General features: G+C 37.4%; 1 protein-coding gene and 1 non-coding gene across 4 annotated transcripts in view; one reads left to right on the top strand and one right to left on the bottom strand.

The window, feature by feature from the left end:
- The window catches only part of KNL1 (kinetochore scaffold 1), a 66744-nt gene extending 48931 nt beyond the window's left edge, over positions 1-17813 (bottom strand). Inside the window, exons 1-6 of one of the 3 annotated variants that reach the window (XM_043555647.1) lie at positions 17459-17813; positions 17120-17241; positions 11442-11496; positions 10302-10341; positions 9338-9397; positions 4302-4363 (exon numbers count right to left, since the gene is read on the bottom strand). In XM_043555647.1, the coding sequence (XP_043411582.1) occupies positions 4302-4363; positions 9338-9397; positions 10302-10341; positions 11442-11476 (197 nt within the window). In that variant the 5' untranslated portion in view covers positions 11477-11496; positions 17120-17241; positions 17459-17813. Of the gene's footprint in view, positions 1-4301; positions 4364-9337; positions 9398-10301; positions 10342-11441; positions 11497-17119; positions 17426-17458 lie in introns of those variants that run through there. The other 2 variants (XM_043555645.1, XM_043555646.1) reach the window with 2 other exon arrangements.
- A 112-nt stretch (positions 17814-17925) lies between these two features.
- Positions 17926-18007, top strand: TRNAS-GCU. Its single transcript has one exon. It is a non-coding gene; the product is annotated as a tRNA-Ser (tRNA).
- Positions 18008-21459: the final 3452 nt, after the last annotated feature.

The following is a 21459-nucleotide window of genomic DNA, read 5'->3' on the forward strand; positions in this document are numbered from 1 at the left end:
ATGTTTTCATACCATTTTTTCTACTTTTGTGTATGCTATAAATTTTCAATCATTAAAATGGAGGAAAAAAAGGAAAAAACTTGGAAGCTTTTTTTTTTAACTTCCCAATGACTTATTTTTTGTACCTCCACTTCCTTTATACATGTCTATGTAACCCAGACATTTGTACTATCTCTCAAAGGTCTCTGCATATTTTAATTATTGTTTCTAATTATGGAATAAAAGGCTTTATTCAATGCTTTAGAGATGAGGATGGAAATAAACATTAGGAATAAGAAAGTAGTATATGCAGAGACTATTTTAAAAATTATGAGAATACCATGTATAATTTTAAACCTACACATTTGAAAAAAACTCAGTGATTGTCTAGGAAAATAAAAATGAACAAAATTGGCACTCCTGAGTGACTCAGTCAGTTAAGTGTCTGACTATGGCTCAGGTCAGGATCTCATGGTTGGTGAGTTTGAGCCCCGCATCAAGCTCTCTGTCAGTGCAGAGCCTGCTTCAGATCCTCTGTCTTCCTCTCTCCCCCTCACAAATAAACTTTGAAAAAAAAAAATTAAATTAAAAATTTTTTTTATTAAAAAAAAATGAACAAAATTAGCTGAAGAACCAGCAGAAAACTAAAATAGATAGCAAATGATGAAAAACATTTGGAATAAGAAAGTAGCTTATAGATACAGAGACTATTTTTAAACAATTATGCAAGTATCATGTATAACTTTAAATCTATATATTTTTTAAAAATCAATGATTTTGGGGGTTCTGGGTGGCTCAGGTGGTTAAGCGTCCAACTCTTGATATGAGCCAAAATCAAGAGTTGGATGCTTAACCGACTAAGCCACCCAGACACCCTTGATCTCAGCATCTTCATCTCAGAATCATGAGCTCAAGTCCCACAATGGGCTCCACGTTGGGCATGGAGCCTACTTAAAAAAAGTTTTTTTTCTTTAATTCAATCTACAACCTAAAGATATAAATTGAAAAATATCCAATTTTGGGGCGCCTGGGTGGCGCAGTCGGTTAAGCGTCCGACTTCAGCCAGGTCACGATCTCACGGTCCGTGAGTTCGAGCCCCGCGTCGGGCTCTGGGCTGATGGCTCAGAGCCTGGAGCCTGTTTCTGATTCTGTGTCTCCCTCTCTCTCTGCCCCTTGCCCGTTCATGCTCTGTCTCTCTCTGTCCCAAAAATAAATAAACGTTGAAAAAAAAAAATTAAAAAAAAAAAAAAAGAAAAATATCCAATTTAGGAAATTATCTATGGACAAATAAAAGGAAAAGAAGAACATTTTGAAGTTATCCATTACATTAAGTTTCACAGCAAAAAAGTCTTAGTACTAAATAAGGTTACTATCATATAATAAAAGGAAAATTAATAATAAAAACTAACAACGAATAATCCAAATTACACATAAAGGAAAAAAAATACCAGAAGCAAAAAATCAAAGAAATACAAAGAAGAAAATGCAAAAATATATTTAGACATCTTGAAATCCAAATGTTAGACTGTCACATATTAGGTAGACAAAGTGTAAGTTGTAAACCAACGAAATATACTTAATAAAGCATATTTAGTAAACATATGGAGATGTGCAAGTGGCATAATGGCAAAATGTGATATGAAATAGCAAAATAATTCTTTCTTCTTCCATTTTTCTGTAAATTTTTCTTAATTATGGTTGTTCCTTGATCTTTCTCTTTTTAACCTATGTAATATCTATAAGGAAAGCTTCTGAAGATAGGTTGAAAAAATTACTTATGAAGTAGGAAAGACACATACTTCAGTAAACACAAAATTTAAAGTGTTCAATCACACAAAAACTTTAAAATACTTTCTTAAAAAAAAAATATTTTCTTCAATATTGCCTTAGTAGACAAGGGAAAAAAAAGAAACATTTCAAAATGAGAAAAAAATGAAGACAATATAGAAAAAATAATAGCAAACAAACTACAAATTAAAATAACTAGGAGATAACATTATAACCAATCAAGTCAGCTGGAAATAAGTGCTAAAATCTAATGTTTACAATGTATTATGAAAAAAATGTACATCCTGGCAGTATTAAAACCAATAACAAAAATGTAATAAAGGCTACACAACTGCTTCTTACTTTAAGGCCAGCAATTCTACTGCGGGAAATATAATCCCAGGGAAGAAATTCGAAAGCAAAAAGGTAATTTACACAAAAATAATTTAACAAGCACAAGGAACAATCAAATATCCAGCAGAAAGTTGAACCTGTTTATTTTTACATTAATAAGAAAACACCTGAAGAAAACATGTAAAAGCAAAGTCAGTGTGAAATAAATGGGAGAAAACCTTGGCCATATCTATTCAAGGAGTATACAGACAGAAGAATCCAACACTTTGCAATGGATGTGTATGTGTCTACTGTGGAGATGGATTAATTACATTTCAGAGCCTGGAGCCATTAAACATTCAGAATCATTTAAATAACTAATACCTCAAATTCTATAATCAGCAAGCCATATTTACATTACAATTTATTTTTTTAGGTAGAATGCCTATAAGGAAAGTACTTACTACTCAAGGATTGTTCTGATTCATCTGTTTCTCATGATTGTTTTTAGTAGCAGCATTCTATTTAAACACAAATTTCTAGTGAATCTGTTTAGTAAGCCCATCTCTAAGAGATCAACCTATTTTTTGGTAGAGACAAAAACAACATGGAATCTGCAAAGCCATGGGCAAGATCCAGGAAGACAGTGGCAACTTCACCAAGGAATATACTTCTCAGGGAAGTCTACTGCCAGCCAACAGTTAGTCTTCTCTGATTATACCAAATCTTACTATATTTTTTCTTTTTTGCAAAAGTCAACACATATGAAATACTGACAACTCATGTATATCCAAGAAGATGTTAACTGATAAATGGATAATAGAGTAATAGAAAAAAGTTATGAAACAATTAAAATTACTATCAATCAACAACAAAAAAGACAGTATCTATTTGGAACTACCCAGCAACCAAAAGATGTCACATACAGAATACCATTCATTGCTCATACATGATTAAACTATACACAAAAGTAAACCAGGTAAATGAAAATAAAATATAGCAGAGTCAAAAATCTTATTAATCAGTCCAGGTAGAATTTGGGTCAAAAAATAATAAACGAAGCAAAGATGATTTCATTAATGCTGGAAAGTACAATTCTGAATGAAGATATAACAATGATGACTATGTATCAAAGAACATATAGAATCAACATTCATAATGGAAAACTATTAGAAATATAAAGAGAGCTAGAGTAAGACACACTATCAATAAGAGACTAATTTACCTCTCTCTTATAATTCATGACAGATTAAAGTGATTAAAACAGGATTATACAAGTTCCAAATAACATAAGGTAGAAGGTGGATATGGTTGATATATATTAAACTCTACACTCTAAAGTACAAAATACATCTATCTTCTTTTTAAGTACTTATGGTTCATCTATAAAAATTAATCATATATAAAGTCACAGAAATTTTTCAATAAAAATCAAAATAATACAGATCAACATTTTTGCAATATAACTAAAAAGTAATGACAAAATGCTCTTACCACCTGGCTATTTTTAAATTCTCTATTAACTTTTGAATCAATGAAGAAATACAAATATACTACTGAACATCACGAAAATAATCATGAAAACATTACATCTAAGCATTACATTAAATTAATAAATTATTTTGGGGAGAAGTAACATCTTTATGATGTTGAATCTTTTTATTCAGGAACTTGTTATATTTTCATTTGCACAATTCTTTAGTATCCTTCAACAATGGTTTATCCTTTATATGCTTTTATTATTAAACACATAGCCACAAAATATAATACAATGGGAAAAAAGACATTTATCTTCTATCTAGTTATCTTTTATATATAAGAAATATATTAATTTTCATATATTAATTTTGTATCCTGCTTATTGTTTGTAGAGGTATTTCAATTGATATTCTTAGATTTTCCTAATATACAAGCATTTAATCTGCAAAAGGTAATAGATTTACCCGCATCTTTCCAATTTTTATAACTGCACTTTCTCTATATTTGGTTAGCACCTTCAATACAATGTTAAATTAACAGTGGTAAGAAATAGTTGTTTTGTTTCCGACTCTAGAGGTGATCCTTTCAATGTTTCTCAAGCATAATGCTGAATAACAACAGTAACAAAAACATGCTTATGTAATTAAAACCCAGACTATCAAGTCATTTAGTACCAACATATTTGATTTGATGACAAAAAATTATTACCTGTAACATTTTAATTATTTCTCTTTCCAACTTACTTTATAGTATCTGCAAAGCTGACTCGACGGGAGCTTTTCTTATTTCTCAAAGCATTAGAGTCCTAAGGGCAGAGAATATATGGTATAATTCATAATGAAACTACTGTGAATTAGGTCTCCACAGTACTATAGACAGAGACTAAGTCTTACTCTGAGTTAATGTGATATTATCAATTGTGGTAATTATTTACTTCTCTGAAATATCTTAATGCACTTAACAAACAGGAGTATGATTTTCCATGTGAATGGTAATAAGCATACCGACACAAACAACATATTTAAGGAAGGTGATTATGCTCTCTTTCCTTTTTCTCTCTCCTTTTAAATGAATGATTATTTTGCCATTTAGAAGAAGAAAGACTTGGGGACAAAGCAAGTGATATGTGGTCTGTTATAGTAACCTTACTATCCTATTTTTAGGATTTAAGAAAAAATTTTAACTGTGGTAAAATACACATAATAAAATTTACCATCTTAACTTCATTTAAAAATTTAATTTTAGGGGCGCCTGGGTGGCTCATTCGGTTGAGTGACCGACTTCAGCTCGGGTCATGATCTCATGGTTTGTGAGTTCAAGCCCCACATTGGGCTCTGTGCTGACAGCTCAGAACCTGGAGCCTGTTTCTGATTCTGTGTCTCCCTCGCTCTCTGCCCCTCCCCACTCATGCTCCGTCTCTGTCTCAGAAATAAACATTAAAAAAATTTTTTTTTAATTAAAAAATTTTTTTAATTTTAAAAGTGTTAAGAACCCTTAGCTTTAGATCTACCCTCTCAACAAATTTTTTTTTTAACGTTATTTATTTATTGTTGAGACAGAGAGAGACAAAGCATGAACGGGGGAGGGTCAGAGAGAGGGAGACAGAGAATCTGAAACAGGCTCCAGGCTCCGAGCTGTCAGCACAGAGCCCGACACCGGGCTCGAACTCACGGACCGCGAGATCATGACCTGAGCCGAAGTCGGCCGCTCAACCGACTGAGCCACCCAGGCGCCCCTCAATAAATTTTTAAGTGTATAATACAATATTGTTAACTACAGGCACAACATTGTACAGCAGATTTCTAGAACTTGCCTTGTTTTACTGAAACTTCATACCTGTAGTCAGCAACTCTCCATTTTACCCTCCTCTGTGGTCTTGACAACCACTGTTCTGCTTTCTGCTGCTATGAGTTTGACTATTTTAGATACCTTATATAAGTGGAATCACACAGTATTTGTCAAGGGACTAGTTAATTTCACTTAGCATAATACATCTTAACCAATTTTTAAAAAATGTTTTTATTTGTTTTTGAGAGGGGGAGAGAGAGAGAGAGAGAATGAGCAGAGGAGAGGCAGAGAGAGGGAGAGGGAGACACAGAATCTAAAGCAGGCTCCAGGCTCTGAGCTGTCAGCACAGAGCCTGATGCAGGGCTCGAACCTGTGAACTACATCTTAACCATTTTTAAGTGTACAGTTCAGTAATGTTATGTATACACTTTGTGAAACCAGTCTCCAGAATGCTTTTTATCCTGCAAAACTGCAACTCCATATCCATTAAACAACTCCCTTTTCTCTTGCTCAGTCTCCTAGAAAACATCATTTCACTTACTGTCTCTATGAATTTAATTACTGTAGGTAATTCCTAAGTAGAATCATAAAGCATTTGTCTTTTTGTGATTGATTTATTTCACCTAGCATAATGTCCTCTTTATTGCAATGTGTATCAGAACTTCCTTCTTTTTAAAGGCTAATATTCCACTGATACCACATTTGTTTATCCATTCATCTGTCAGTGGACAGTGTCAGTTGCTTCTAACTTTTGGCTACTGTGACTAATGCTGCTATGACAGAGGTATATCTCACTTCAAGACCCTGCTTTCATTTCTTTTGGGTATATACACAGAAGTGGAATTACTATCATATGGTAATTCTATTTTGATTTTTTGAGGAACCACCATACTGTTTTCCATAGTGGCTACAACATTTTACATTTCCACCAACAGTATACAAGGTTTCCAATTATTCCACATCCTAGCCAGCACCTGTTGTTTTCTTTATTTTTTAAATTTTTTTTAAGTTTATTTATTTATTTTGAGACAGAGAGAGCACAAGTGGGGGAGGGGCAGAGAGAGAGAATCCCAAGCAGGCTCTGCACTTACAGTGCAGGGGCTTGAACTCACTAACTGTCAGATCATGACCTGAGCCGAGATCAAGAGTTCCACGCTTAACCAATTACTCTACTCAGGCACTCCATCTTTTTTTTCTTTCTTTCTTTCTTTTTTTTTTTTGAGAAAGAGATTGAGAGAGCAATTAGGGGAGACAGGCAAAGTTAATCTTTTTAAATTTTTGAAAATTTTTTTAATGTTTATTTATTTTTGAGACAGAGTATGAGTGGGGGAAGGTCAGAGAAAGAGGGGGACACAGAATCTGAAGGAGGCTCCAGGCTCAGCACAGAGCCAGAAGCAGGGCTCAAATTAACAGACCGCAAGATCATGACTTGAGCCAAAGTCGGACGCTTAACCAATTGAGCCACCCAGGCACCCCAGGCAAAGTTAATCTTAAGCAGGCTCCACATCCAGCATGGAGTCCGATGTGAGGCTCAGTCTCATGATCATGAGATCATGCGAAATCAATCAAATCAAATCAAGAGTTGAACGGACTTAGCCATCCAGGCATCCCAAAGATTTTATTTTAAGTAACCTCTACACCCAACATAGGAGTTGAACTCACAACTCCAAGATCAAGTCACAACCTCTACCAACTGAGCCAGCCAGGTACCCCTTCTGTTGTTTTTTACAGTAGCCATAGTAATGGATATGAGCTGATATCTCACTGTGGTTTTGATTTGCACTTCTCTATTAGTGGTGCTGAGCATTTTTTCATTATAAAACGCTATTTTTTTCTCTCATTTTCCTTAACAAGAGCAAACATTTTTTTTTTTTTAATTTTTTTTTTCAACATTTATTTATGTTTGGGACAGAGAGAGACAGAGCATGAACGGGGGAGGGGCAGAGAGAGAGGGAGACACAGAATCAGAAACAGGCTCCAGGCTCCGAGCCATCAGCCCAGAGCCCGATGCGGGGCTCGAACTCACGGACCGCGAGATCGTGACCTGGTTGAAGTCGGAGGCATAACCGACTGCGCCACGCAGGCGCCCCAAGAGCAAACATTTTTACTCACATAGATACCAAACACAAAAAGCAAAAGACAGAAACAAACAAAATCCACAGAGACTTTTATTATGTTAATTCTTAATATTTGAGTGTGTCTTATTATAACAAAGAATCAGGAATGTTCATCCTCTCTATTAATACCCTAGCAGACACTACAACTGGCCTTGAGCTTACTAGGACAATAATAATGACATAGTAAATACTGAAACTAACAGATACTACTATACTTCTTACTTTAAAAAAAAAAAAAAAAAAAGAAGGGGTACCTGAGTGGCTCAGTCCATTAAACCTCCAACTCTTGATTTCGGCTCAGTTCATGATCTCAGAGTTCATGAGATCAAAACCTGTGTCAGGCTCTGCACTGGCAGCATGGAACCTACTTGGGATTCTCTTTCTCTGCCTCTCTCTCTGCCCCTCCCCAGCCCATGCTCTCTCACTCTTTCTCTCTCAAAATAAATAAGCTTTAAAAAAATAATAAAAGGAAAAAGAAAAACTGAAATTTGTGTGGCATACTGGAAAGAGCACTGAGCTATAAATTAGTAGATTAGAGCTCAAATTTGAAGTTTGCCACTAACTACGTGGACTTGGACAAAAATTTAACCTCTTTGGACCTTATATTTCTCATCTATAAAAAATAAACATTTTTAAAAAAATAAGCAATTGGATTTAAGATTACCGGTGAGGTCCTATTGGTTTTAAAGCTTTAGGAGTCTATGAATCTGTTATTTACTTATTCAATGTTCACTAAGTTTTTAACACACACACACACACACACACACACACACACACACACACACACCAGCTCCTGTACTGAGTGATGAAAAAATAATGGTAAAGGAAACAAATATAGCCCCTACTCTATACCGGGAATTATGGTGACAAAGATACTGAAACAAAAAATCTACACAAATATAAAATTCAAAGTGTGATGAGTGTTATGAAGGAAAATTGTATGAAAAAAAAAAACTAATCTAGCCTAAGAATCAGGAAAGATTACTTTGAGGAAGTATATTTGAAACCTGAAGGATCAGTTAAAATTAGTCAGATAAAGCACTGGGTAGAGAGAAAGCCTTGTAGGTAGAATGTATGCAGAGGCCCTGAGGCAGGAAAAAGCTTTATGTATTTGAGAAAGATTAGAGAGGCCGAAGTAGAGTGAACATTCAAAATTATATGGTCTCCAAAACTATATGCATTTCATCAGTCAACAAAATGTACTGAAAGTCAACTATACCAGGCAAAATAAATTGAAAAAACACATGATAAAGTACCCACCCTTAAAGAGTTCCCCATTTAGAATAGACATTAGCAGACAATTAGAAGATATTGAGGGATGATTTTTTGAGAGAAGTGATACCAAAATTGAGTCTTAACGGGTAAACAGGAATTACCAAATAAAGAGGGCTACAGATTTACGATAAAGTTTGATAAAATATTAATTGTAGAATCTAAGGGATGACTATATGAGCATTCACTCTAAAATTCCTGCTACTTCTCAAAATGTTTGAAAAAAGTTTTTAATAGAATGTTAGGAAGACAAAGAAGAATGAAGGACTAACCACCTAAATGAAGGAAATATCACATGTAAATTCTTACAGGCTTGACAGTCTGTGTCATGTTTGCAGAATAGTAAGCAATCCTGAATGGTGAGATACATGTGTGAGAGTGGCAAGTAAGAAGGTTGGAAAAGTAAATGGAGGTTAAAAATCAAGAGTGCCAGCTTACTCAAGAGTTTGGATTTTAACCTGAGGGTCATGGGATGCTTATTTGTACACATTCAACTAAAAATCATTTATGATGTCTGTCTTCATATAGCTAATAAATTCCTGACGGTTAAAATTATCACTGAAAATAGTCATCTATATAAAGCATTTGCACTAGAGACTTACCGGAACTGTTTCATTCCCACCTCTGAGATCCTGAAGAGGACTCCTTGGGGGTTTCAAAATCTAGAAGAATTAGAATTATTCAATAAAATCTGGCATATCCATTAATAATCAGTTCAAGTTATATCATAAGGAGAAAGGTAGATATGTTAAAATTTCTGTGAAAGCCTCTAAAACTCCTCAAATTCATACTGTGCAGTGCTATACTCTGTGGCTGGTTTAAACACTCGGTATCTACTCCCTTCTCTCTGCCCACCCACCTCAATTATTTTGCCTACCTTCATCTCATGTGGTCTGGGTAAGCCCCACCCCAACCCTAGGGTACAACATGTAGCCTTGGTCTATAACAACGTGCACATGATATTCTCTCATCATTAGTGAGTGGTTCAGGAATGAGGACTTGACCTATAACGAGATAATTGAGCCAATATGATTTGATCCTGAGTCTTGTTTTTGTTTTATCTTGAGGAAACAGACACTTTTTCATTTAGGACCTGAAACTGGAAGTTGGGAGAGCTATATGTAGTAATCATTGGGAGAGAGCCTGTCTGACATTGGAGATTATACAGAGGAAGCAATCAGTAGAAAAGTGAGAAAAAAATCCTAGTATTGGTGATATTATTGGAACCCCTGTTAAGTTGTGCTAAAAGTCATCCTTCTGTTTGGATAAATATTGTGCTAAAATCAGTTTGAGTTGGATTTTTTGTGTCTTACTTCACTGTTTAAATACATTTTTTTTAACTTTAGTGCAGTATAATTTACATAGCATACGATTGATAAAATTACTAAGAAATTAATAAAATACAAACTTTAGTATATTTACAGAATTGTGTAACCAATTAAATATTTCAGTCTTTTATCCAGAGAGCAAAGTGGAGCCAGATGGTGATGCTATAGTCAAAATTACTGTGGCATATAGTCATCATTCAAAAAAAAGGTAACAATTATTAACTTAAATGTTTCTTACTGAGGAATGTCTTCTTCTAAGAGGTCTTTCCATATTGTCACTGAAAAAGGAAAAAAAAATTTACAGACACGTTGATGAAAGACTGAATTTTCAAAAGCCATCATCACAGCATCCTTAAATCAGCCATCACTTTCAATTAACACATGGCATCACTTTCACTTAGCAAAATTTATATGACATTAAGTTCAGTATTTAGAAAGTCAGTGTTTTAAAATACTTATGTGTACTACAAGAATATCTCTTGAAATAACCATGAGTACAACATTACGTACCATATGTACAGAGGTACAATTAAAATTTTTTTTAATGTTTATTTTTGAGAGACAGAGAGAGCACGGACAGGGGAGGGGCAGTGAGGGAAGACACAATCCGAAGCAGGCTCGAAGCTCTGAGTTGTTAGCATAGAGCCCAATGTGGGGCTCAAACCCATGAACCGTGAGATCACGACCTGAGCTGAATTCAGACACTTAACCGACTGAGCCACCCAGGTGCCCCCCAGAGGTACAATTATAAGATAAATGGGTCATAAACCAAGAGACTCTAGCTCTGGTTTTACTACTGTGTGATTTTTAGAGCGGTTTTGAAAATTAAAATGCCTATGGAGGTCACACAGATAATTTAGTAAATGCAAGAAAAACAGGCAGTGTTGAGATGATAACGGAGAGCTCCTGTTTAGTCTAATGGTCACAGTCATGACTCTGATCAGGTTAGTGGTTGCCACAAGAATATAAGCCCAGTGTTGCTACACTCAATTTTTCAAGAGAAAATTTTAGCAACTAATCCAAAAATGTAAAAACATTGTTTAAGGGAAAAAAAAAAAAAAAAGAAGTGTGTAGGCTATAAACACGCCACCAATTTGTGATGCCAATTTTAGACCAATCACTTCATTTCCTTGGGCCTTAATTTTCCCATCCTTAAATTGAAGGGATGGGAGGTGGTCTCTAAAGTCCCTCTTAATTTTGACCCTAGATATATAAACACAAAGATAAGGCAAAGAGAGCTATGACTTTGTAACATTTACTTCTTTTCCTTGGAGCAAAATGGAAAAAGATTTCAGAAGTTATCAGTTGTTCTTACTAATAGGAAAAGTATCTTTCTCTGACAGAATTTAACATTTTTAGTTACACTGCATGAACTTACTTTTCTTCATTAGCTTCTGAAGACATCCCATCCATTTTTTGAAGAATATCTTTTTCTGAAACAAATATACAACATTAGAAAAGGTGAGAAAGAAAGAAAAGAAATTAAAAACTATGACGAGTTTAATAGCAAAGTTGTGACTTCAGAATTACTCTCTGGGGGAAGACCAAAAAAAGGGAAGCAAAAGCTATACAATGAGGCTATAGAACAAGAGAAATGTTGAGTTTAAACTACCCCTTTATAATTAATACTCCTGGATACTTCTCATATTCAAGATAAAATCAGTGACTAACTTTGATTGGGATGAGATGGGTATTAATATTTCAAATAAAAATTCACCTTAGTTATAAGAATTTGTGGATTATATAATAATTCAATCCCCAAATGAAATCAATTAGGTATCAAAATACATAATATACATATTTATGTTATGAAAATTCAACTGTGAGTACTTAGCAAAAAATCTTTAAGACATGAAAATAACATTTAAAAAGTGTAGCTCAGGGGAGCCTGGGTGGCTCAGTTGGTTGAGCACTGACTTCGGCTAAGGCCATGATCTAATGGTTCATGAGTTTGAGCCCTGCATGGGGGCCACTGCTGTCAGTGCAGAGCCCGCTTCAGATCCTCTGTCCCCTTCTCTCTCTGCCCCTCCCCCATTTGCACATTCTCTCTCTAAAATATAAATAGCAAAAAATAAAATAAAATAAAAAGTGTAGCTGATTATGCTTATAATTCCACTCAATGAATATTTCTATTTCCAAATGTGAAATAAGAGACATAAGCTGAAGTTTCCTCAACTGGTCTTAGTTCCTATCTACACATAACTATACTAAATGCATTAACTTTATTTTATTTTATTATTATTATTATTATTATTATTATTATTTATTTTAGAGAGAGTGTGTGTGCATGCACAAGAGAGGGGCAGAGGGAGGGAGGAAGGGAGAAGGAGAGGGAGAGGGAGAGGGAGAGGGAGAGGGAGAGAGAGAGAGAGAGAGAGAGAGAGAATCCTAACCACGCTCCACACTCAGCACGGAGAGACAACAAGGGGCTGTATCCCATGACCCCAGGATCATGACCTGAGCCAGGATCATGACCTGAGCCGAAACCATGAGTAGGACGCTCAACCAACAGAGCCAGTCAGGCACCCTATGCATTAACTTTAGAACTTCACCTCTGTGTAAGAAAAAATTCTACTGCAGACTTCAGAGAACAGAATAGAACATATTTTACCCAACAGTATTAGCATTTCTACCACATCATTACCATATACATAAACTATTCCATCAAAGTTCTTATTTTAGAAGTAAAACAAAAGAAAACGCCAAAAAAACCCCAGATACTTAAAAGATATTTTACATGCTTTCATCATATATAACAAAAGCCAAGTTAAGGGACAATAGTTCATAATGAATCTGAACTTCAAACTGAAACAAAAATCTGCTTCTTTTTTAATATCAATTTATTCAATTAGCTGTCAATATAGCAAGATGATGGGCATCTATTAGAATTTGATTTCAGACCCTCTCCTTTCATCCTCCATAACTTTCTCAGTTTGTTTATCCATTCTTCTGGTTTCACTTACTCCTGCTCACATATAATACCCATACCTACTTACAATATTTTTAGAAGTTGATTTTTCAAGATAATTTTTTAAAAATAGCAGCCCCCTGCACTTCACTATTCTCCTTAAAAGCAACCACTTTTACCATTTTAGGGTAATTATTTTGTATTTAATGAAAGCTCTTACTTGCAAGCATCTCCATCTCACATACACACCCACCCCCACACCAAATAAATACAGTACCAGAAAGGAAATATCACATGCCAATTTCAGCACCATAAATATAAAAATCCTAAATAGATAGCACAAAGAAGCCAACAATTTGTAAAGAGAATAATACATCTTAGTCATATTGGTTTTATTCCAGTAATGCAAAACTTGCTCAACATTAGAAAATCAACTTTACAATTTGCCATACCAACAGATCAAATGGAAAAATCATAAGATCATCTAAGATGAAAAAAGTTTGACTTTAACATCCTTTCATGTTTAAAAAAAGAAGAGCCTAACAAACTAGGAAGAGAGGATAAATTCCTTAATCTAACAAGCCATATCTATTTAAAAAACCAACAGCATACATCAACTTAATGGTGAAACTGAACATTTCCCTCTGGGATTAAACAAGTAGGACACCTATTTCCAATTCTGTTATTCACAGAATCTTAGTAGTTCTATTTCCAATATATATCCCACATGCATTATATATATCCAAATACATTCACTTCTATCTTTGGTGCCCCCAACATAGTTCAAGCTACAATTACCTCTCATGTAAACTATTGCAAAATGCACCTAATGGTCTCCCTACTTTCATTCTGATCCCCCATAGTCCCTTATTTACATAGACAGTTATCTTCTTTTTTTAAGCTTTATTTATCTTGAGAGAGATAGAGGCTGTGTGAAGGGGGGAGGGGAGAGGAGGTGGAGGGGGGGTGGGGAGAGAGAGAGAGAGAGAGAGAGAGAGAGAGAGAGAGAGAATGAATATCCCAAGCAGGCTCCATGCTGTCAGTGCAGCAGTGCACAGCCCAACCTAGGGCTTGTTCCCATGAACCGTGAGATCATGACCTGAGCCGAAACCAAGAGATAGTGGCTTAACCAACTGAGCCACCCAAGTACCCTGACAGTTATCTTCTTACATAAGTTACATCTAAGAGACTCACCTACTTAAAACCCTTCAATGGCTTCCCATAGTACTGAGAATAAACTCTTCACCAGGATTTACAAAGCTCTACAAGATCTGGTCTCCACCTTCCTCTCAGATTTCACACTTCACCTGATGCTACTGTGTTCCTCACTATGCTAGCCACATTGGCATTTCCATTCCTGCACACACAAAGCTCTTTCCCGAGCCACTGAATTTATATTTGTTATTCTCTTTTGGCAAAAAAAGCCACGAAAAGCACCCTTTGTAGCATTGTGTATGTCTCTTTTGTAGCATTACCACAACTACAATTTAAAAGTCTGTTACATAAAGTAATTATTCCTGTTACTTCCCCAAACTACCTATGACCCATTAATAAACCCTATGAGAATAAGGCTGGTGTCTCTTACCCTCACTATTATATTCTGAGAAACTAGCACGTGCTTTGTACATAATAGGAGCTCAATAAATATTTGAATGAGTAATTAAGAAACAATTCTTTTCAGTTACCTCTACCATCACTGACTTCCATAGTTTTTCTCCTTTTGAGAATATTTTTAAATTCAGTGACACATTCAAAATTCACAGAGGGGTGCCTGGGTGACTCAGTCGGTTAAGTGTTGGCCTTTGGCTCTGGTCATCATCTTATGGGTTCGTGAATTCAAGTCCCACATGGGGCTCTGTGCTGACAGCTCAGAGCCTGGAGCCTGCTTCGAATTCTGGGTCTCCCTCTCTCTCTACCCCTCCCCAACTCACACTGTCTCTCTATCAAGAATAAATATAAACATTTTTCAAAATGTTTAAATAAAAAAACCAAAATTCACAGTTAAAAATATTAAATACTATAAAATCAAGATCACCTAAACATCTTCACTGTTTGAAACAGTCCTATCTAACCTGCAGACCTACTGGTCTGCAGCACTTAATTAAATGAGATTCGAAGCTTATTTAGGTCCTCCTTTAAAAAAAAATTGTTATGTAACTGTAAGTTCCACTTTCAACAGAAATAGGTACCCCAGATCATGTTAAGCTTCATTTATAAAATGCTGTTATGGTTGAACTCTTTATTGCTCTCACATTAACTAATTACTGATTGGTTGTAAAAGTGTGCACCTGGCACCCAAGGGTGCTACAGCATACTCACAGAAGTGTCCTAGGATTTTAAATTTTTGAGAGAAACAGCAATTCTTGACATCTGTCGGGCACCATGAATACTACTTGTTCAAAACAGTACCCATTTGTATTACATTAGTTTTGATAACATATTATTGCCAAGTCGGATTTTTGGCAGTTACTATGATATGAAGCACATATTTTTTTATCAACGTGGTACAGGAGATGAGGGTGGCAGTGTCCAGTATGATTCCAAGATTTGAGAAGTTGTGTAGTGTTCAACAAGCAAACATATCCAATTAGTAAATAATTGAGATTACTTAAGAAGAAAATATATTATCTTTTCCTTCAATTTATGCATGTTATTTTTTTTTTCAAATGGCTACTAAGCAGTTAGGACATAAATTTATTACAACTTAATTTTTTAAGTTGTTTGGACCTAATGACTTAATAAATGGAACTATTATGTGTTTTTTGTTTTTTTGTGTGTGTTTGTTGTTGTTGTTTTTTGACCTTCGGGCACCTTGAGCCAGAAAAGTTTGGTAATTACTAGTCTAAATAATCCAGAGGTGTGCAAACTACAGCTACTGGGCCAAAGGAGCCCTTATATGAGTGTTTTTTCTTACATTTTCAATGGGTTGTAGAAGACAAAAGAAAAAGAACACAAAACAAAAAACAAAGAACATGCAACAGAGACCATGCTGGTGACCAGGTGACCACCTAGATTGCAAAACGTGAAATATTTTCTATCTGGCTCTTTGCCTACTCCTGCATTTACACTACCAATACCTAGAGCTAAGGTATTCCATGGTGTCCACTAATATAGGCTCTAGACTTGTGCTGTCCAATACAATAGGTATTTAAATTTCTATAAAATAGAAAATTCGGCCGTCACTCACAGTGGCCACATTTCAGGCATTCAGTTGTCATTTGTGACTAATGGTAACCATGTTGGGCAGCACAAATCTAAAACCTTACCATTATCACTGAAAGCTTTATTGGACAGCATTATCAATATCTAGAGCATCTTCTATGCTCTTATTTAGCATCAAACACGTCATTGATACTACCATTCCAAACATTTTATGTGTCATCTTGTATACATTTCCAGCCATTCATTCACGCAGTTAAAAAGAATTATACTGCTTTGAACCCACCCTTTAATTAGCAAAATTTTAGGCTGACTCAACTCTGCAAAGCATCCTTCTCTACAAGTTCCACCTCATATGCCCCTTTCTCCACAAAGCCTCCTTTAGTCTCCAGTGCCTAAAGCATCCAATAAGCTTTCCCCTTTCCGTGCTCCCATACCACCTTACAATTTCCTATCATCCTTTACATTGTCTTGTATTCTAAATATTTGTGTATATTAATCATTTCCCTTTCTGGACTGTGTGTAAACTCCTCCAGATTAGGGACTCTGCATCATTCGCTCCCGGCCCTAGCACAAGACAAGGAACCCAATAAATATCTGAGGAATTCGAGTGATCCAATTCAACTGAAGTGGAAAGCTCTGCTCTGGTTTTCTGTCGTATCTCTACAACTTTATCTCTAAAAATCCAATTGGCAATACTGTTTTGAGAAAATTTTTTCTTAAACTCGATTACTGAGATAAGCAGCAAGAAAACGGGGGTTTAACTCCGAGCTACAAACGACACAGGGAGATTTGCCAAAACTCGTCTGCGGCGTACTGATACTGGCTTTATTAATGTTCTTGTTACCGCATGAAACCGAATGTCTGCTCAGTGCTGCTAGCACACGGATCAGACACTGCAAATAAACTACGACCAGTCGAGCACTTAAAACCACTCATCGCTGTCACTTCATTTATACCTACGAAAAGACAGAGTGGGAAATACAAACCGCCGGGAGTCGCAGGGAGCGAGGAAGAGTCCGGGAGCGCTGACAGAAGAGATGGCAAGGCGGGGCGCCGCGGACCCGCAATCCTAGCAGGCCCGACGGGCCCGGGTGTGGAGGGAGAAGCGCTAGGGAGGAGAAAGGCGCACAAAGTGCAAGCCCGGGTGAGCAAAGGACCCCCAAGCAGGCAGAAACTTCTACTCCCGGCCCAGCGCTTTCGGAGGCCGCCAAGGAAGAGGGAGGGAGCGTCCCCACCTCCGACCGCCGGGCCTTCAGAGCGCCCAGAAAAAACCTAAAGCCTCCGTCACGGAACCCTGGAACGAAAGAATCATTCTCTTTACCCACCGCAGTCCAACTGCTTGACAAATGCTCCTCAGACTTTTTTGGGGTCCGCGAGCTCCTCAGAAAGAGCCCGCAGCCACCCACCAACTTCACCTCACAACGCCCCGACTGCCTCGGTGAGGTATTCAAATCTAACCGCCTAGCTATTGCACATGCGCAAAGCTGCTCTACGCGTCGGCTCCGCCCCTTAGGCTCCGGAACAACCCAGTACCCGACTCCTTTAAGCAAACTTCTTTCCCAGTCTGTGTATCAGTTTTACTTCTTTCAAGGTTATCTCGTTTTCAACCGAATTTTCCTTGGTCCCTCCCCATTGTAGATCCCTCACATTACGGGAGCAGCCATCTTCTTTTGATTACTTGCTATAACAATATCGGGTCTTTGTTTCCGTACAAAATGGCGGCTTCCATAACATTGCGTCATATCCCCCTAGTATTACTCCCTATAGCTACCAGGAAGCAGTAGGCTTCTGGGACGAGGTGGCCGAGTGGTTAAGGCGATGGACTGCTAATCCATTGTGCTCTGCACGCGTGGGTTCGAATCCCATCCTCGTCGGATGTAGTTTTTTTTTTTTTGCCTCGGACTGACGTAAATTAATGCAAGTGAAAATAGTTGATAATTCCAGTTACGGATTTACTAGTCAATTTATTCTGGCGTCACCAACGTCAGGCTTGGCCAAAAGCTGTCTTTTGGAGCACTCTAACCTCACAGATAAAGAAGACAGGGAAAGAAACATTCCAGAACACATGTGTGCTTGATTTAGTTTCTTTTTATATGAAACAAGCAACAGTGCATAGAATTCTACCGTTATTGCCATCCCTATATATTCCAATGCTGATCTGCTCCGTCTTAATTAACCTAGCTTCTGAGTGAGGGAGTTTAATTGCTATAAACTCTTACCCCAAGGTTTTTAATACCTGTCCTTGCTATGAAATACCAGGTTTCACTGCAAAAGCCACTTGGAGGCACAGTGTTGAAGATTCTCTTCCAGCTCCCAGCAGGCTGCATGTGCTCAAGAGAAGTATACACTGGGAAACATTAAAAAGATGTTGACAACATGTGGAACCTTGGCAGTATCTAGAAGCCAGAGAGTGAAGACCTGAAACACGGCTACCTTCCCAGAGAAGAAAGTGTTAAACTCTCTCTCAGATTTAAGCTGAGAGGGAGGCACAGGGGAGAGAAAAAGAATAGAGGGGTTCTCCTCTTCAAAGGTCATCAGGCAGACTTATTCAACTCATATTTAGCCTTTGTTTATCCTCTATTTATTATCTACAGGCGCCACAATGAATTACATCACTTTAACTCATCATAACCCTATGATCATGATAGACATTTTTATTACTCCTTTTTACAGATGAGTACACTGAAAGATAAGTTTGTCGGAGGCTATACAGCTTCTGTAACTGTGTAACAAAGGGCAGTGTAACCCAAGTCTGTCGAACTCCGGTGGGTCTTAATCAGCATCCAATACCATGACAGAGATTAGTATTTAGTGCTCATTAATCCCTTGCAGAAATGATTTACATGTTCTCTCTCACACAAGGCTGAGCACGCTGCATAATGTGACAGAACCTGGCACCTGGCTGGTGCTTCCGAAACGTTTGCAGCACTGAGAGTGGAAGGCAGAAGCCCCTGCTCTGCTGGCACCACTGGTTCCTCCGTCCTTAAATCCAAATCCCTTGGGAATGTTGATGCCTCCCTCAGTTGAGGGCTTTGGCTCACCCCAGCAACTGTCTTCAGTCTTGCTCTTTCAATCCATTCACCACCCTGCTGTTAAGAAAGGTTTTCAGTCTGATTTCCACACACTCATAAAGTGTCTATGGATAGAATTCAATTGGTTATTTGGTTGGAGGAAAAAATACATCTTTATTTTCACTAATCTATCATTGAAAGCACTGCCTTCAGTAAAGATAAGCAACAAACTACAGTAATATTAACGTTGCCTGTGATTTTGTTACCAAGAGAAATCACAGATGTTTTAATAAATTTTTATATCCCCTTACATGCTCATAACTATTTCAAAATAATAGTTATTACACTTGCCAATACATCTTGTAATGTTACACATTCCTGAAGGTACATACATTATTATATTATTGTAACACAGATTTTAAAAATATTTTGATAATTGTATTCCAACAGAACTGTTGCCTTTGAATTCCAACAAACTTAATTTTATGCATTTAAAAACAATATTCTGAGAAGGGACCCAACGACTTCAGCAGACTGCCAAAGGGGTCTATGTCACAAAAAGGGGTAAGAATCTCTGAGCAGACTTTTCTAAAACACCGTGAAGATACTGACCTTAACCTGAACTAGGCCTTTCTCTCTCTACACAGATGCTGTTCCCACTCCTCTCCCTGGAACATGTTCCTACTCCCCTGTACCTCCTTCCAATTCACCCCTGCCTGGCTGGCTCCTGCTCCTCCTTCAGATCTCAGCTTAGACATCATCCACATCAACCAGCCTCCCCCTTGCCCTGCAACCTGCAGCTCCTTCTTGGATTCCCTGCAACTGGACCCTGTGCTCTCTCTCTTGCTGTCGGGCCTTTGCACTCCTACTAGTTGCTACTGTAACTCCCTGGGTTTCCCCCAGGACTTGCCAGACACTTTTTAAATTGCCCATTAGGACTGCAACCTCTCTAAAGATTGGCAAGCCTGCATCATTTCTCTGAGTTCTGCCTGCTTCTGGCAGTGACCAGTGCCTATGGAAAACTGATAGTCTATTCATGAGTCCAGTCTGTACAAATCAAAAGCAAGCGGATTGCTTTCCCAAAGGAAAATCTTCAGCTGTAGAAATCCTGATAATACAAGGCACTGAAAGTGTCTGGAGAAAAAAAAAAATGTGAGTGGAGGCTCCCTTTTCCAGTCTTCAGTTCTTTACCTGTTTTCATGCTTAGTTCATTGTGGTTTCTTTCATATGAAATTGCAGGGATCCTCGCCATGACAATCCCAGTTTTTGCATTTTCTATAATCTCTTGACCTGTAAGAACTGTGCCTATTTTAACTTTCTCTAAGAGAATCAAAAGAATCAAAAACGTCCCAGATTATTTAAAGGGCCACGATGGGCGCTGAGAAGGGCGGGGAGGGGGGCGGGTGGACCTTGGGTTAGCAACGGAAAAATAAATATGTAGTACATCAGTAAAAGAGTTAGAGGCGCCATCTACTGGCGCAACTGCAACCGCAAGACTTGGACAAGGGACTTCTGCAGGAATGCCTCCTACCTTTGGAAAGATCCCCCCATCACTCCCAGAAATTTGTCAATACACCACAGGTCAGGGAGACCATTCTCTATCAACACCGGGGTTCTTCTTCACGAGGCCTATCCTGAACTATTGCAGGACTCCTCAACCGCTGGAAGAACACAAGAGAAAAAAAATCATTGCACAGTCAAAAGCACTGCCAAGATATTTCAGCTCTTTTACTTTTCAGTGCCAGGGAGTGGGTCTTCATTCTCCAAATCCAGTTTCAGGAAAACCCACTCTCTTCAAGAATGAGGTGCTCTGGGAAGAACTGTCCGGTGTTTAGTTGGTGACAGGACAGAGCTTTGAAGGAAGAACTGAAACCAAATGAAAAAAAAAGGTTTTTTTTTGGTGTGCCTCCACTTTATTAACTCTTGCAAGGAAAACCCAGACCTTGAGCTGCAGGGCTCACAAAGATTGGTTTGGAGAGCCAGGCAATGACAGAAGTGAGTTTAGTCTGTTCCTCACCATTAGGAAGTATGGTCTCACTGGAGAACCAGTTATAGGAAAACAGTCATGACAAGGCCTGAAGAAGTTCGAGAGTGAATCTAGGTATTCTCTGTGCCTGCAACACCAACCAGAAACATTTTTCTTTGCTCAAATAATTCCCTGAGCTGCATGCTATTATGTGAAAACATCCCTCTTGCTATAACAGCTTCTGGGAATGTCTCCTGAGTTGAAAACTAAATAATGTTTTCATATGGAAGATTAATAGAGCAAAAACTGAAAGTTTTTAGTAACCTGATGATAAAACTCAGTTTATAGT

Source organism: Prionailurus bengalensis, chromosome B3, assembly GCF_016509475.1.
Source record: "Prionailurus bengalensis isolate Pbe53 chromosome B3, Fcat_Pben_1.1_paternal_pri, whole genome shotgun sequence".
In the NCBI taxonomy this organism is placed as follows: domain Eukaryota; kingdom Metazoa; phylum Chordata; class Mammalia; order Carnivora; family Felidae; genus Prionailurus; species Prionailurus bengalensis.